General features: G+C 47.1%; 1 protein-coding gene across 6 annotated transcripts in view; it reads left to right on the plus strand.

The window, feature by feature from the left end:
- The window catches only part of LOC143923457 (interferon-induced very large GTPase 1-like), a 110,349-nt gene that overhangs the window by 69,416 nt on the left and 21,986 nt on the right, over nucleotides 1-18,947 (plus strand). For 4 of the 6 annotated variants that reach the window (XM_077447143.1, XM_077447147.1, XM_077447144.1 and 1 more), the window contains one exon: nucleotides 1,708-1,816. In XM_077447143.1, coding sequence (XP_077303269.1) covers nucleotides 1,708-1,816 — 109 coding nt within the window. The remainder of the gene's footprint in view (nucleotides 1-1,707; nucleotides 1,817-18,947) is intronic. The other 2 variants (XM_077447145.1, XM_077447146.1) reach the window with 1 other exon arrangement.

Raw genomic sequence — 18,947 nt, forward strand, 5'->3', positions numbered from 1 at the left:
CTCATATAAAACATATATTATTTAATAAATACAACAATATGAGAAAACCTAACCTCTCAAAACAATCTCATATCTGAGCCTCAACCCATTACAGGCCTCACCAGTGGTCATCCTTGCAGCATTCTTGGCTAGGGCAATGATCCCATTATAAAATGGACATTCTCCTCCTTTTTATTATGTTTTTCAAACCATACCGATCCACATGCCTTTTCTTTCACTCTATGAAAATGGCTTTGCTCTCTTACCTGTGGCCTCAAATCCTAGTGCAATTGTGGCATAATATCTTGGTTAAATGAAAAACTGAGGGTGGTGCACCCTTGCCCCATCTCAAGCTGTCACATGGCAGTGGTATATAGCAGGACCCTTGACTGGTTTTTCCATGCTCAGGCCATGCTTTGGGTGAGCATTGAATAATCTACCGGTCCTTTGCCCCTGATGTCTGTGCCTTGGATTTGTCCACAATATAAACCTTCTACCCATTCTTTACCTCTTTAACAACCTCTCTTTTACTGCAAATAGAAAATATGTTATCTGTACCAATGTTGGCCCTCTCACACTGATTCTTGGTAACCCACAATTTTCTACCAGGACTACAAATTTTTCTACACTGAAACAAATATTCCTCCACCCTAATCAGAAAGGCAGTTTGTTCCTGAGGTCCTAAACCTCTTGTCGTGATTACTTCTTCCAAAGAAGGATTTATCTGCCAGCGTTCAGGAAAGATGTCCAAAATTTCTAGAGGTGTGGTACATCTCGATCAACTTCTTTACTTAAAGTAGTTGTAAACCTCAGGCACGAAATATGAACAAAGCATTCAAGGCAGTCATCATCTTCCTTCTGTTGCTCTACCGTGAGTGTTCTGTTAATGATGCCATGTAGTGTGTGCTCTAGCACAGTGGTTATCAACCCTGTCCTCAGAGCCCACTAACAGGCCAGGTTTTATGTATTACCTTGGGGGAGATGCAGACTAGAATACTGCAATCACTGAGCAGCAAGTGATATCACCTGTGATGTATTTCAGTTATCTTGCAAACCTGGCCTGTTAGTGGGCCCTGCGGAGAGGGTTGATGACCACTGCTCTAGCAAGAACATTGATGAAGCATTGTCATGACTCATCATTCTTGTCACCTCCTCAAACTGTGACAAAACAGTACATGTGTAATGTATCAGCAGTTACTGGTGTGGGAAAGAGAAGCCTAGCTCCCCAGAGCTTGTCATCATGCTATACTCACACAGGTACTTACTGATGGCTGTTGCAGAATGGCCAAAGTTGAGTTCCACCTGGTGGGAATGTCATAGGCCAGACAGTTTGTGCAAAATTTCACCCAGTCAAACATTGGCTAGGTGGGACCACCTGAAGTGGATACAAACTCTTCTGGCTTGTCTCAGAAGATATTTTAACCCAGGGTACCTATGCAGGAACCTATGCACTGCTAGATTGAGCATGTGTGCCAGGCAAGGTACATGTGTCAATTTTCCCTGACAGAGCACAGACAGCATGTTGGTGCTATTGCCACACACCACCATTCATGGCACAAGCTTCTGTAGGTTTAACCAGCCTGTCCATGTAGGGCTGAAAGAATGTTTGCTTCAGTGTATCTCCTGTGCCCTAGGCATGCCATCATTGTGTGGCATCTTTTTTTTTTCATGCATGGGTTTGCTTTTATTGAGTTTGCAATATGAAAATGTTGTTTCATTTATTTTCAGATGTAGAATCTTCTGTTCACCCAACACAGGACGGGAATGATGGTGAAAATAAATCCAAAGATCAGTCTCATCACATCACAGCACAAGACAAAGTCATGGAAATTGGTACAGATACTGCCAGCAGATTCCTTTGATGTTTCTTTGTATACTGTATTATGTACTGTATTTCTAAGCATACAAATCTAATTATATTAGCTCATATCCTGGACATTTTAAATAAGAAGACAATTCAATTCTCAACAGAAAAAAATGTCCAAGGTGCCAAGAGTATTGTGCAGTCTGAATATCAACCAAACAAAATCCAATATGGTAAATGCATGTGCACACTACTCATATAAAACATATAATATTTAATAAATACAACAATATGAGAAAACCTAATCTTTCAAAACTATTTCAGATCTGAGCCTCAACCCATTACAGGACCCACCAGTGGCCATCCTTGCAGGATTCTTGGCTAGGACAACAATCCCTTTATAAAATGGACACTCCTTTTTTTTTTAAGTTTTTCAAACCATACCAATCCACATGGCTTTTCTTTCACTCTATGAAAATAGCTTTGCTCTCTTACCTGTGGCCTCAAATCCTAGTGCAAATGTGGCATGATATCTTGGTTAAATGAAAAACTGAGGGTGGTGTACCCTTGCCCCATCTCAAGCTGTCACATGGCAGTGGTATATAGCAGGACCCTTGACTGGTTTTTCCATGCTCAGGCCATGCTTTGGGTGAGCATTGAATAATTTACGGGTCCTTTGCCCCTGATGTCCGTGCCTTGGATTTGTCCACAATATCGACCTTCTACCCATTCTTTACCTCTTTAACAACCTCTCTTTTACTGCAAATAGAAAATATGTTATCTGTGCCAATGTTGGCCCTCTCACACTGATTCTTGGTAACCCAGAATTTCTACCAGGACTACAACTCTGTACCTGTGTGCTGTGTGAAATCCAATCCACTCTCTCAGAACTCTCCTTACTGATGTGACTTCATCTCTCCTCCTCCTGCTTTTCAGAGCTGAGAGATCCTGTGTAAATTCTACACTTTGAATGGCTGTGGGGGAAAGAGAAATGTAAATAAACAGGTATAACTTATGTAGGAGGATGTGTTTCATCTCTGTATGTCACCTGAGGACCGTCACTTCACTCGGTATATGTAAGGATTCACAACCGCTTTAAACCAAACTTCAACCCTACCTCTAATTATGGCACAGTGCCTAGTACAAGGTACTGACAACTCAGGTGTTCTCCCATTCTGGACCCTTCTTTTTCTTTTTTCTTTTCTCTCCTTTTTTCTATATGCTTTTTTGCATTTCTTTGTGATCTACTTTCATTTTTCTTCTTGCATTTTCCTCTTGGAGCTACCAGTAACTTGCTTCTATGGGACATAGGTTCTCTCATACTGGTTCAGTGGGTTGACAAAACCCCCATTTTGGCTGTCTTAAGGTAATACTAATGTCTCGGGTTTATTTTTGTTAAAAATAACAAACATGTCACACTTACCTCCTCTATGTAATGGTTTAGCACAGAGCAGCCCTGATCCACCTCTTCTTGGGTCCCTCTTTAGTGCTCCTGGCTAGGGATGAGCTTGGCCAAATTCGTGTGGCGCTCATGGCCCACAATGCACTGAGCCATCGCAGTGCATTGCTGGCTCATGATTAGCCAAGCATGCACTGTGACCCCGCATGCTTGGCCAATCACAGCGCCAGCAGCGTGGAGAGCCATGATTGGCCACAGGCAGGATGCCTGTGGCCAATTATAGCTCAGGCTGTGTAGTACACGCCCCACACTATATAAGGCCGCCAGTGCGGCAGCCTTGTGTATTGTTCCGGCATCTGCAGGAGTTAGTGGATGTTGTCTGTGTGCCTTCACCGCACAGTACATCTGTATCTACCCTTCATTGCTGTTCTGAGTGTTCTCTAATTGAGCCATCTGCAGGAGTTAGTAGGCAACTGGGTGTTGTCTGTGTGCCTGCACTGCAGAATACACCTGTATCTACCCATTGTTGCTGTTCTCTAATTGAGCCATCTGCCATCTGCAGGAGTTAGTGGACGACTGGGTGTTGTCTGTGCATCTGCACCGCAGAATACACCGATATCTACCCTTTGTTGCTGTTCTCTAATTGAGCCATCTGCAGGAGTTAGTGGGTGACTGAGTGTTGTCTGTGTGGCTGCACCGCAGAATACACCTGTATCTACCCATTGTTGCTGTTCTCTAATTGAGCCATCTGCAGGAGTTAGTGGATGACTGGGTGTTGTCTGTGTGGCTGCACCACAGAATACACCTGTATCTACCCTTCATTGCTGTTCTCTAATTGAGCCATCTGCAGGAGTTAGTTGGTGTTGTGTGCCTCCAGCACAGAACAGTATACACCTATATCTACCCTTTATTGCTGGTCTTCTATAATAAAGGCATCTGCAGGAGTTAGTGGGTATTGTGTGCCTCCAGCACAGCACAATATACACCTGTATCTGCCCTTTATTGCTGGTGTTCTACAATAAAGGCATCTGGAGGAGTTAGTGGGTGTTTTGTGCCACCAGCACAATATACACTACCCAATTGCTGGTTTTCCCATCTCCCTTCAGGCCATTACCATGTCTGGAAGGCCAACAAGGAGAGGCAGACAGGCAGGAGCCAATAAAAGAGGGTAAGCAGGCTCTGTGTCTAGAGACAACAGTGCTGGTCATGGACGCGGTGCATCGTCATCAGCACGTGGCCATGGAACACGCTTGTCCTTATTTACGGCAGCTGGACGTGTTGAGTAGGGATGAGCTTTGTGTTCGAGTCGAACGCATGTTCGACTCGAACATCGGTCGTTCGTGCGTTCGCCGAATTCCGAACGTTTGGGCCGTTCGCGGCAAAATTCGTGTGGCCCACAATGCACTGCGATGGCGCAATGCATTGTTGTCTCACGATTGGCCAAGCATGCACTGTGACCCCGCATGCTTGGCCAATCGCAGCGCCAGTAGCGAGGAGAGCAATGGTTGGCCACAGGCATCCTGCCTGTGGCCAATCATAGCTCAGGCTGTGTAGTGCACGCCCCACACTATATAAAGCTGCCTTTCAGGTGGCCTCGTGTAGTGTTTGTTAGCATCTGAAGCAGTGGGTGTTCTGTGTACCTTCAACACAGTTACACACCAATCGTTTTTGGCTGATTTACTATTTTGCTCTTGTGTAGTGGTTACTGTCTGTGCCCTGACCGCAGTATACACCACTATATTCACCTCACCTATATAGCTAGTGATCTAGCTTTAATAATAGAGCTTGCAGTCAGTAGTGTTAGTGCGTGCTGTCTGCGTGCTCTGTACCCAGTACATACCGCTATTATCCACCTACATAGCTGTTCTCTATTTGGGCCCGATTGTCATCTGCAGGAGTTATTGTAAGTTGTGTGTGCCTCCAGCACAGCACAGTATACATCTGTATATACCCCTTTAACTCTGCTGTTTTCTGGTTATTGTCTGCGTGCCCTGACTGCAGTATACACCGTGATATTCACCTCACCTATATAGCTAGTGGTCCATCTTTAACAATAGAGCTTGCAGTCAGTAGTGTCACTCAGGAGATAGTGCGTGCTGTGTGCGTGCAGTCTGTACCCAGTACATACCGCTATTATCCACCTACATAGCTGTTCTCTATTTGGGCCCGATTGTCATCTGCGGGAGTTATTGGAAGTTGTGTGTGCCTCCAGCACAGCACAGTATACATCTGTATATACCCCTTTAACTCTGCTGTTTTCTGGTTATTGTCTGCGTGCCCTGACCGCAGTATACACCGTGATATTCACCTCACCTATATAGCTAGTGGTCCATCTTTAACAATAGAGCTTGCAGTCAGTAGTGTCACTCAGGAGATAGTGCGTGCTGTGTGCGTGCAGTCTGTACCCAGTACATACCGCTATTATCCACCTACATAGCTGTTCTCTATTTGGGCCCGATTGTCATCTGCAGGAGTTATTGGAAGTTGTGTGTGCCTCCAGCACAGCACAGTATACATCTGTATATACCCCTTTAACTCTGCTGTTTTCTGGTTATTGTCTGCGTGCCCTGACCGCAGTATACACCGTGATATTCACCTCACCTATATAGCTAGTGGTCCATCTTTAACAATAGAGCTTGCAGTCAGTAGTGTCACTCAGGAGATAGTGCGTGCTGTGTGCGTGCAGTCTGTACCCAGTACATACTGCTATTATCCACCTACATAGCTGTTCTCTATTTGGGCCCGATTGTCATCTGCGGGAGTTATTGGAAGTTGTGTGTGCTTCCAGCACAGCACAGTATACATCTGTATATACCCCTTTAACTCTGCTGTTCTATAAAAAAGGCATCTGCAGGAGTTAGTGGGTGTTGTGTGCCTCCAGCACAATATAAACTACCCAACTACTGTTTTACCCAACTCCCTTCAGGCTATTACCATGTCTGGAAGGCCAGCAAGGAGAGGCAGACAGGCGCGAGCCGATAAAAGAGGGCAAGCAGGCTCTGTGTCTAGAGACAACAGTGCTGGTCGTGGACGCGGTGCATTGTCATCAGCACGTGGCCATGGGACATGCTTGTCCTTCTTTTCTGCAGCTGGACATGTTGAACCGCAACATGCCAACGACTTGGTAGAGTGGATGACCAAGCCCTCTTCATCCTCCTCATCCTCTCTCACCCAGTCTCAGGGTAGTAGAAAAGCAGCTGCCAACACATCGTCGTCCCTCCTCTCAATGTCATCATCAGTGACTCCTTCCCTAGACCCACCACGTCCTCCTGAGGAGTCTCCTGAACTCTTTGAGCACAGTGTTGGGTACATGTTCCAGGAGGATGCCCAGTGTTTGGTGGGCTCTGATGATGACACTCAGCTAGAGGAAGGCAGTAGCGTGAGCGCAGAGAGAGAGGATGCTCAAGAAGCACAGCAATCTGGCAGTCATGTTCCACAAGCTGCAGCATACTGCCAGGTTTGCTACAGCGATGAAGAGGGAGGGGATGATGAGGGCACTGACTCCACGTGGGTGCCTGGAAGGAGGGAGGAGGAGGAGGAGGAGGAGGAAGCACATGTCCAACGAGGCAGGATGCCCTCCGGGGGCCAGCTTAGGGGCAGCACACTGACTGAATCACACCGCAGAGCTCCGCCTGCGCAGAGCGCTTCCTCTGCGCGTTATTCTAAAAGTTCTTTGGTGTGGGCCTTTTTTGAGACGAGTGCATCAGATCGCACCGCTGCTATTTGCAACATATGTCTCAAGCGTATCTCACGTGGCCAAAACATCAGCCGCTTGGGCACCACATGCTTGACCAGACATATGTTGACCTGCCATGCAGCTCGTTGGCAAGCATACCTCAAAGACCCACACCAAAGAACAAAGCGGACCTCTCCTTGCTCCTCATCAGCTGGCATCTCCAACCCCACTAGACCTTCAGTCCTCTCTGAAACCTGCTCTGAGAGGAATGAAGGTGTAGAATTAGGTGTGTCACAGCCAAATGCTTCCGGGAACTCTGCTAGTGGTACATCCACGTCCGATTATAGCAGGCAAATGTCCCTGCCCCAGCTGCTGGACCGGCGGAAGAAATTTACTCCCAGCCATCCACATGCCCAGCGGTTGAATGCTAGCTTGGCTAAATTGCTAGCACTTCAACTGCTGCCTTTTCAGTTGGTAGACTCGGCCCCCTTCCGTGAGTTTGTACAATGTGCGGTTCCTCAGTGGCAGGTCCCCAAACGCCACTTTTTCTCACGGAAGGCGATTCCGGCTCTCTACCGGCATGTGGAAGGCAATGTCCTTGCCTCGCTGGACAGGGCGGTCAGCGGTAAGGTGCATATTACCGCTGACTCATGGTCCAGCAGGCATGGACAGGGACGTTACCTGTCTTTCACGGCCCATTGGGTCACTCTTCTGGCTGCTGGGAAGGATGCAGGACAAGGTGCAGTAGTGTTGGAGGTTGTTCCGCCACCACGCCTCCAAAATGCTACTATTGGTTGTGACACACCTCTCTCCTCCACCCCCTCCTCTTCTTCTTCCTCCATGGCCTCTTCCAGTGCTCTGTCCTCAGAACCAGCGGTGCTCCGTAGGCGTTGCAGGGGCTACGCAAGTACACAGGCAAAACGATGCCATGCCGTGCTTGCGCTGGTTTGTTTGGGGGACAGGAGCCACACTGGGGCGGATGTTTTGTTAGCTCTGCAGGGGCAGGCCGAGAGGTGGTTGACGCCACGCCAGCGTAAGCCAGGAATGGTGGTTTGCGACAATGGCACCAACCTCCTCTCCGCCCTCCGACAGGGACAACTGACCCATGTGCCCTGTGTAGCTCACGTCCTTAACCTGGTGGTGCAGCGGTTCTTGGGCAGGTACCCCGGCTTACAGGATGTCCTGAAACAGGCCAGGAGAGTCTGTGTGCATTTCCGACGATCATTTAATGCCTGTGCTCGGCTGGCTGAGCTCCAAAAGGAGTTGAACCTGCCCAAGAACCGCCTTATATGTGACATGCCCACCAGATGGAACTCAACATTGGCCATGCTGCAGCGGCTGCACACGCAGCAGAGGGCCATCAATGAGTACCTGTGCGACTACGGCACCAGGACAGGGTCAGGGGAGCTTCTTTTTTTCTCACCACGCCAGTGGGGCATGATCAGGGATGCATGCACTGTCCTGTCACCGGTTGAGGAGGCCACAAGGATGGTGAGCAGTGACAGTGCATGCATCAATGACACTATACCTCTTGTCCACCTCTTGGAGCATACGCTGCGTGGAATAATGGACAGGGCACTTGAGGCAGAACAGAGGCAGGAAGAGGAGGACTTCCTTGCCTCTCAAGGCCCCCTTTATCCAGACAGTGTTCCTGCTGTGCCACCCATCACACAGGAAGAGGGTGAGGAGGAGGAAGAGGAGGAGGAGGATGATTGTGTCAGCATGGAGGTGGAGGCTGGCACTCAGCATCAGCAGCAGCAGTCTTATAGGGATGATTTACAGTCCCAAGAAACACGTGGACTTGTACTTGGCTGGGAGGAGGTAGCTGCGGATCATGTTGTCCTTAGTGACCCAGAGGACTCCGGACCGAATGCCTCAGCTAACCTACGCTGCATGGCCTCCCTGATCCTGCAAAGCCTGCGGAAGGATCCTCGTATTCTTCGGATCAAGGAGAGGGACCATTACTGGCTGGCCACTCTCCTTGATCCACGGTACAAGGGTAAGGTTGCCGACCTTATCTTGCCATCGCAGAGGGAGCAGAGGATGAGACATCTCCGGGAGGCCTTGCAGAAAGGTCTGTGCAACGCGTTCCCAGAGACTGGGAGGTCACAAACTCTTGGTCCTGGACAACGTGTTGCTGAGGCATCAGTCAGAAGGAGCGGTGGAGAAGGTGGCCGTCTGACTGATGCTTTCAGACAATTTTTTAGTCCGCAGCCCCAAGGTATGATTGGTTCCAGCACCCATCGCCAGCGTCTAATTTACATGGTGCAGGAATACCTAGGGGCAAGGTCAGACTTGGACACCTTTCCCACCGAAAATCCTCTGGCTTACTGGGTCTTGAGGATGGATCACTGGCCAGAGCTTGCACAGTATGCAATTGAGCTACTGGCCTGTCCTGCATCCAGCGTTCTTTCGGAACGCACCTTCAGTGCTGCTGGTGGCTTCGTTACCGATCACAGGGTGCGCCTGTCCACCGAATCAGTTGATCGACTGACCTTCATCAAGATGAATCAGTCTTGGATCACCCACAGCTACCAAGCACCTGAAGCTGATGTAACCGAATAATTTTTTTTGAAATACCACATCCCTTCAAGACTGCCTATGCTGATGCTGAGTGACTGTCCTGTTATGTTGATTGTCTATCCTCTTCCTCCTCCGCTGATATGTTGGAAGAACATTTTTGGTTCTGGGTGATGCCAGCAGCCCAATTTTTCTGCCCCTGTTTAACAGGGGCGTTTAAGTACAATTTTTGATGCAATGCTTTGCAGCAGGGCTAATTCCTGCAATAAAACTAGAGTGTATGGCAGAGGTTGCAGTGTGATGGCACCAGTGCCTAAGGCCCAATTTTTCTGCCCCTGTTTAACAGGGGCGTTTAAGTACAATTTTTGATGCAATGCTTTGCAGCAGGGCTAATTCCTGCAATAAAACTAGAGTGTATGGCAGAGGTTGCAGTGTGATGGCACCAGTGCCTAAGGCCCAATTTTTCTGCCCCTGTTTAACAGGGGCGTTTAAGTACAATTTTTGATGCAATGCTTTGCAGCAGGGCTAATTCCTGCAATAAAACTAGAGTGTATCGCAGAGGTTGCAGTGTGATGACACCAGTGCCTAAGGCCCAATTTTTCTGCCCCTGTTTAACAGGGGCGTTTAAGTACAATTTTTGATGCAATGCTTTGCAGCAGGGCTAATTCCTGCAATAAAACTAGAGTGTATGGCAGAGGTTGCAGTGTGATGGCACCAGTGCCTAAGGCCCAATTTTTCTGCCCCTGTTTAACAGGGGAGTTTAAGTACAATTTTTGATGCAATGCTTTGCAGCAGGGCTAATTCCTGCAATAAAACTAGAGTGTATGGCAGAGGTTGCAGTGTGATGGCACCAGTGCCTAAGGCCCAATTTTTCTGCCCCTGTTTAACAGGGGCGTTTAAGTACAATTTTTGATGCAATGCTTTGCAGCAGGGCTAATTCCTGCAATAAAACTAGAGTGTATGGCAGAGGTTGCAGTGTGATGACACCAGTGCCTAAGGCCCAATTTTTCTGCCCCTGTTTAACAGGGGCGTTTAAGTACAATTTTTGATGCAATGCTTTGCAGCAGGGCTAATTCCTGCAATAAAACTAGAGTGTATGGCAGAGGTTGCAGTGTGATGGCACCAGTGCCTAAGGCCCAATTTTTCTGCCCCTGTTTAACAGGGACATGTAATTACAATTCTTGATATAATATTTCACAGGAGGGCCCCTTCCTGTGCCCACCCAGAGTAACGGTGAGGACTTATAGTGTTGTGGCACCAGCACCACAACCACCAAAGGTCAATTTTTCTACCACTGTTCAACAATGGCATGTAATTACAATTCTTGATATAATCGTTCACAGCAGGGCGCTCCAGCGCCCACCAAGAGTCACTTTGAGGGCTTACAATGTTGTTGCAAAACCAACACCTTGTTCCGCCATTTCTGCAGAGCATATAGGACAGGCCCCTACTTTCAAACATCCAATTTACAAACATCTCCTACTTGCAAACGGAAGGAGACAACAGCAAGTGAGATGAAAAAAGATGGACGACAAAACAAATTATACAGGGGTGATAACCCTTCCCTATGTTTTCCAAAAAGCTTAAAAATAGTTTTTTTGACTGGAGCTACACTTTAAAAATGTACCAGTTGAAAATTACAAACAGATTCAACTTAACACAACAAACCTACACAGTCCCTGTCTTGTTTGCACCGCCTGTATACTGCTGTTCTGAGTATATAGGGCCTGGGGGCCACACGCATTTCCTTTTTTTTTAATATGGGTACGGGGTTCCCCTTAATATGCGTACAAAACCCAAAGGGGCTGGTAATGAGCAGGGAGGGCTACCCATGCCATTTTTCTGAATGATTTTCAACCATATTGCAGGAACCAGATATAACATTAAAACCGCAAGCAGTTTTAAATGGTGTTATTTCCGTTTAATGTCATTTTGTGCAGGGACTGTTCTAAACACGGGAAACACGTGGCACTTCACAGGCATACTACAGACACCCCCCAGGCACCATATTTAAAGGAATATTTCACTTTTTTTTTTTCACTTTAATCATCATTAAAATCAGTGCTCCCGCCAAAACGGTAGTTTTTAAAACTTTTTTTTGCAGTGACCCATGTCCCCTGAGGCAGGAGGCAGGTCGCCAAACCCTTTTTAGGACACTATCTTGCATATTAGCCGTTAAAATTAGCACTTTCCAATTCGAACGTTCGAGTCCCATAGACTTCAATGGGGTTCTAACGTTCGTACCGAACGCGGGGGTCGTTCGCAAGTTCTGGTGCGAACCGAACCGGGGGGTGTTCGGCTCATCCCTAGTGTTGAGCCACATCATGCCGAAGACTTGGTAGAGTGGATGACTAAGCCCTCTTCATCCTCCTCATCCTCTCTAACCCAGGCTCGGGGTACTAGCAAAGCAGCTGCCAACGCATCCTCTTCCCTCGTCTCAATGTCATCATCAGTGACTTCTTCCCTAGACCCACCACGTTCTCCTGAGGAGTCCCCCGAACTGTTTGAGCACAGTGTTGAGCACATGCTCCAGGAGGATACCCAGTGTTTTGAAGGCTCTGATGATGATACCCAGCTAGAGGAAGGCAGTAGCATGAGCGCAGAGAGAGGGGATGCTCAAGAAGGACAGCAATCTAGCAGTGGCTGGGAGGAGGTAGCTGCGGATCATGTTGTCCTTAGTGACCCAGAGGACTCTGGACCGAATGACTCAGCTAACCTACGCTTCATGGCCTCCCTGATCCTGCAAAGCCTGCAGAAGGATCCTCATATTCTTCGGATCAAGGAGAGGGACCATTACTGGCTGGCCACTCTCCTTGATCCACGGTACAAGGGTAAGGTTGCGGACCTTATCTTGCCGTCGTAGAGGGAACAGAGGATGAGACATCTCTGGGAGGCCTTGCAGAAAGGTCTGTGCAATGCGTTCCCAGAGACTGGGAGGTTACAAACTCCTGGTCCTGGACAACGTGTTGCTGAGGCATCAGTCAGAAGGAGCGGTGGAGAAGGTGGGCGTCTGACCGATGCGTTCAGATAATTTTTTAGTCCGCAGCCCCAAGGTATGATCGGTTCCAGCAACCATCGCCAGCGTCTGATTTACATGGTGCAGGAATATCTAGGGGCAAGGTCAGACTTGGACATCTTTCTGACCGAAAATCCTCTGGCATACTGGGTCTTGAGGATGGATCACTGGCCAAAGCTTGCACAGTATGCAATTGAGCTACTGGCCTGTCCTGCATCCAGCGTTCTTTCGGAACGCACCTTCAGTGCTGCTGGTGGCTTTGTAACCGATCATAGGGTGCACCTGTCCACCGACTCGGTTGATCGACTGACCTTCATAAAGATGAATCAGTCTTGGATCACCACCAGCTACCAAGCACCTGAAGCTGATGTAACCGAATATTTTTTTTTGAAATATCACATTCTTTCAAGACTGCCTATGCTGATGCTGAGTGACTGTCCTGTTATGTTGACTGTCTGTAGTCTTCCTCCTCCGCTGATATCTTGGAAGAACATTTTTGGTTCTGGGTGATGCCATCAGCCCAATTTTTCAGCCCCTGTTTAACAGGGGCGTGTAATTACAATTTTTGATGCAATGCTTTGCAGCAGGGCTCATTCCTGCACTCCAACTAGAGTATATGGGAGAGGTTGCAGTGTCGTGGCACTAGCACCAGTGCCTAAGGCCCAATTTTTCAGCCCCTGTTTAACAGGGGCGTGTAATTACAATTTTTGATGCAATGCTTTGCAGCAGGGCTCATTCCTGCACTCCAACTAGAGTATATGGGAGAGGTTGCAGTGTCATGGCACCAGCAAGCAGTGCCTAAGGCCCAATTTTTCTGCCCCTGTTTAACAGGGGCGTGTAATTACAATTCTTGATATAATATTTCACAGCAGGGCCCGTTCCTCTGCCCACCGAGAGTAACTGTGAAGACTTATAGTGTTGTGGCACCAGCACCACCACCACAACCACCAAAGGCCCAATTTTTCTACCACTGTTCAACAATGGCATGTAATTCAAATTCTTGATATAATAGTTCACAGCAGGGCGCTCCAGCGCCCACCAAGAGTCACTTTGAGGGCTTACAGTGTTGTGGCAACACCAACACCTTGTTCTGCCATTTCTGCAGAGCATATAGGGCAGGCCCCTACTTTCAAACATCCAAACATCCAACTTACAAACGTCTCCTACTTGCAAATGGAAGGAGATAACAGGAAGTGAGATGAAAAAAGACGGACGGCAAAACAAATTATACAGGGGCGTTAACCCTTCCCTATGTTTTCCAAAAAGCTTAAAAATAGATTTTTTTGACTGGAGCTACACTTTAAAAATGTACCAGTTCACAATTACAAACAGATTCTACTTAACACAACAAACCTACACAGTCCCTGTCTTGTTTTCACCGCCTGTATACTGCTGTTCTGAGTATATAGGGTCTGGGGACCCCACGCCTTTCCTTTTTTTTAATATGGGTACAAGGTTCCCCTTAATATCCGCACAAGACCCAAAGGGGCTGGTAATGGGCAGGGGGGCTACCTATGCCATTTTTCTCAATGACTTTCATCCATATTGCCGGAACCAGATATTACATTAAAACCGCAAGCAGTTTTAAATGACTTTTTTTCTGTTAAATGTCATTTTGTGCAGGGACAGTTCTAAACACAGGAAACATGTGCCACTTCACAGGCATACTATAGACACCTCCCAGGCATGATATTTAAAGGAATATTTCACCTTTTTTTCACTTTAATCGTCATTAAAATCAGTGCTCGCGGAAAAACTGCAGTTTTTAAAAACATTTTAGGCATTGACCCATGTCCCCTCTGGCAGGAGCCAGGTCCCCAAACCCTTTTTTAGGACAATATCTTGCATATTAGCCATTAAAATTAGCACTTTTTATTTTGAACGTTCGAGTCCCATAGACTTCAATGGGGTTCTAAAGTTTGCACGAATTTTAGGTCCATTCGAAAGTTCTGGTGCGAACCGAACTGGGGGGTGTTTGGCTCATCCCTACTCCTGGACCCTCCGTTCTGTTAAATGCCCCCACAGCAAGCAGCTTCCTATTGGAGCACCGAGCCAAGTCACAGCTCCTTGTGTCCATTCAGACAGGGAGCTGTTTCACATATTCGTTTTCTGACAAATTTTTTAATTAAAAATATAATTAGCATGAAAGCCCAGAGGAGGGCAAACTATAGGCAGATTAAACTTCAACTTCAAGCACCATTTTATGTACTTTGTAAATAAAAAGCAAATGTGATTCAGTAAACTGTCATTCTGGAATATGAGGGGGGGGGGGGGGGGGTGGCTGCATCCTTTGAAACGGTGTGCTTTAGAATGCCCACTCCTCCAGGCTGACATCCATCCATTAAGGCATTTTGATACTTGCATAGCTCCACGGAATTTCCAACATATGAATGGGGAATGGCTGCATCACTTTATACTTTTGTAGCGAGATCCCAGACCCCCAGAGGTCTAATGATGACCTCTAGAGTTGGGGACAGATGACATCCTTCTGTGTAGAGTGGGTTACAAGGCATGGTGGGTGTGACGCAAGGTATATTGATGGGTGCCAGACACTTCTTGAATGCAAAGAGATTTATTGTCTCTTAAACAGAACTGTGGGAGAGAGCCTTGGGGCCAGGACACCCTTGGTAGGGTAACTAGTAGTTGCAATGTTAATTAGCAGACTCTGAGACTTCTATAGGCAGACAGCCACGCAGGGAAAGAACAGCCATGCAGGGAAAGACATCCAGCTAGATGCCACATCTGCATGAATAGGACCGCTGTCTCCTGTGGCGACAATCTTGTAACAGTTTCTAACAAAGGTTGTAATGAACTCTTTCCCTTGTTCTACAGTCTACTGCTTCTTTATTTATAATGTATTTCTAACACAAAAAAATATTAGCTCATATCCTTTCCATTTAACAATCATGGTGGTGGTGGTAGGGTGGGGGGAAGGTAGTAAAAACCCCATGGTTGATTCACGTTATAACCACCCCTTTTATTGCCCACTTTAGCTGCAGAGACAACGGCCAAGGATGTACACCTGCTGTGCCCCGATGTCTTGCTTTGTGACTGTGGCAGGAATCACACCCCCTGTCAAGCTTGGTGGGCACTACTGCCCACCAAGCGTGACTCATTCAAGTGAAAGGGGTTGTACAGCTACATCCGTGCAACTGTGTATAACTATGGTTGTGAACAGATGCGTGAATGTAGCCGTACAGCCCCTTTCACTTGAATGGGTCATGCTTGGCGGACAGTACTGCCAACCAAGCTTTTCAGGGGTTGTGATTCCTGCCACGGCCCCAAAGCAAGACAATGGGGCACAGGGGGTTAAAACAGGCAGTAAGGAGGTGATACAATGTCTTCTCACTGCCTGCCAAATGCTCTTTCCTAATGAGGATCACTTTTCAGAAGTCAACGCAAGTGTAAACAAGCCCTCAAGAAAACAATCAGATATTCAGTAAAAAAGAAAGGTCCAAGGTGCCAAGAATAATCTGCAGTCTAAATATCAACCAAACAAAATCTACCTTGTACTGGTCTGAGTTTAGCTTTAAAGGAGTTGTAAAGGCAAAAGGTTTTTTTTTATCTTAATGTATTCTATGCATTAACCAATTCAATACGGGGCATTTACACACCCTTCCTGCCCAGGTCAATGTTTAGTTTTCAGCGCTGTCGCATTTTGAATGACAATTGCGCAGTCATGTAGCACTGAACCCAAATTAAATTTTGATGATTTTCTTCCGCCACAAATAGAGCTTTCTTTTGGTGGTATTTGATCTCCTCTGCGTTTTTTAGTTTTTGCGCTATAAACAAAAGAAGAGTGACAAGTTTTAAAAAATCACAATATTTTGTACTTTTTGTTATAATAAATATAACATTAAACAAAAACAATTTTTTTCCTCATTTTAGGCCGATATGTATTCTTCTACATATTTTTGGTAAAAAATCGCAATAAGCGTTTATTGATTGGTTTGCACAAAAGTTATAGCGTCTACAAAATAGGGGATAGATTTTTGATATTTTTATCATTTTAATTTGTTTACTACAAATGGTGGCGGTCTGCGATCGGACAGATCGGACACTTTTGACACTATTTTAGGACCATTCACATTTATACAACGATCCGTGCTATAAAAATGCACTGATTACTATATAAATGTGACTGGTAGGGAAGGGGTTAACACTAAGGTGCGATCAAGAGGTTAAATGTGTATCCCAGGGAGTGGTTCTAACTGTGGGGGGTGGGGACTCACAAGGGGAGGCGACTGATCGGTCTTCCTCTGTACTGGGAACACAGCATTGGTTTCCATTCCCCTGACAGGACGTGGATCTGTCTGTTTACACACACAGATCCACATCCTTGGCTGTGTTACTGGCAATCACGGGTGCCCGGAGGACATTGTGGCCACCAGGCACATGCAGCGGGTCCCGAGCGAGGCGGCGAGCACGCGCGTGTGTCACCGGTGGTGCATGTACGCCCCCCTAGAAAGCAGGGAAGCCCAGGACATAATATGACGCCCATCATATGAACGAGATCCCTCCTGCACACGTCATATGACAATTTGCGGAATGTGAAGTGGTTAAGATAAAAAGCCTTCTGTGTGTAGCAGCCTCCGCAGCACCCTCTAATTACTTATCTGAGGTCCCTCTCTGTCCAACGATGTCCACGATCCCCTCAGCCATACAAGATTCTCCCTCCTGATTGGCTGAGACACATCAGTGGCTCCATTGGCTGCTGCTGCTGTCGATCAGTCAGCTAGCCAATCAGGGGAGAGGGGGTGGGGCCGGGGCTCCTTTGTCTGAATGGACACAGGGAGCTGTGACTCGGCTCGGGTGCCCCCATAGTAAGCTGCTTGCTGTTGGGGCACTGAACAGGAGGAGCCATGATCACAGAAGAGGGACCCATGAAAAGGAGGATCTGGGCTGCTCTGTGCAAATCCACTGCAACAGAGCAGGTAAGTAAAACATGTTTGTTATTTTTGCAGGGAAAAGAAATGAGACTTTAGTATCACTTTAATACATTTTAGGTCCGTTGTTACATGTCGCTCCCTAGCGGTCTGTCTCTGTCAGTGACTAGGAGCAGATTAGCATCACAGAGATCTAAGGCCTGATCACTGGGTATGGAGAAGCAAGAGTTAAGTTGAGTATGTATGAGGCCTATGTGCTAGGCAGGACCCCATTCTGTTACTGGGAATGAGGTAACAGACGTACACTGACTGGAGTGGGCATAGGGTCCAAATATCCATCCAAATGCTACACATGCACCTGTGCAAGTGTGTAGAACAAGGGATAGTATACTCAGAAAAACTAATCATTGAGTTTGGGGGACTATCTTAATGTTTGACTTGCAGGTGACCATGGCCCTCATCTGGTCCCAGACATTGGTGAGCATGTCTGTGCTAGAGTGAGTGAGCCTGGTCATTGCCTGGTGTAGCCAAGAAGAACCCATGCAAGGGGAAGAACCCATGCCAGGGGTAGGCCTCCTATATGAACAATTATAAAAAAAAAAAAATTATAATGTTTTTTTTATATCTACAGTATACACAAATGTTTTACCTTTCATTTTTATTTCAAACTGAATGAGTTGCTTTAGAACAGGCATCACTAAATGGCGGACCGCGGGCCGAATCCGGACCCAGTAGCAGCCATATCCGGCCCGCAGACTCGCAAATAGTTGCCTGTGTGTTTTTTATCCACTGCCGGATTGCCAGCCCGCCGCTGCCGCTAAAATCCTTGGTGAGGCTTGGCATCATTGCATCACTCCCCTTCCTTATTCAGACAAGCCTGGAAGCGCTGCAGGTCCGGACAAAGGGCGGGACTTCAAGTTACGAAGTGGGTGATTGGTTGCTAGGCAGTGGGGCGGTCCCAGCAACCAATCACACCCTTTTAACTTGAAAAGTCCCGTCCTTTGTCCGGACCTGCCATGCGTGCTTCCCGGCTTGTGTGAATAAGGTAGGGCAGTGTGGGGAGGGGGAGGAAGGGGGAATGCTGCGGGAATGCTGCGATGATGAAAGGGACAGTCTGACGCTGTAATGTTGAGGGAGGACTGTGATGGAGTGGGATCTGTAATGGGGGGTCTGTATTACGGGGGTCTGTTATGGAGTGGGGTCTGCATTGGGGGGGGGATCTGTGATGGGATGGGGTCTGTATTAGAGGGGTCTGTGATGGAGTGAGGTCTGTGATGCAGGGGGATCTGTGATGGAATGGGGTCTGTAACGGGGGGCCTGTGATGGAGTGGGGCCGTTAATGGGGGATCTGTGATGGAGGGGGATCTGTACCAATATGACATTCGGACCTCCGCGGGAAGAAAATTTTACTGACCGGACCCCCGTGAATTTTAATTCAGTACCCCTGCTTTAGAAGGTGAGGGTTCACATACACTTTACATTTATAGAACCTGGGATCTTCCCAGATTGGTGCCTTTGCAGAGCGCCTTTTAGGGTTGAAATTGTAAATAATTTATAGTGCTATTATAACTGTGATGAAATACTCTTATTTGCCTGAGCTTGTTGGTTTCTTTTTTTAATTACTTTTTATTTGTTTTCTTTAATCATACCCATTAATACAAAATACA

This window comes from Lithobates pipiens, unplaced genomic scaffold (assembly GCF_037356315.1).
Source record: "Lithobates pipiens isolate NorthernLeopardFrog02 unplaced genomic scaffold, aLitPip1_a1.2 Scaffold_22, whole genome shotgun sequence".
Taxonomy (NCBI): domain Eukaryota; kingdom Metazoa; phylum Chordata; class Amphibia; order Anura; family Ranidae; genus Lithobates; species Lithobates pipiens.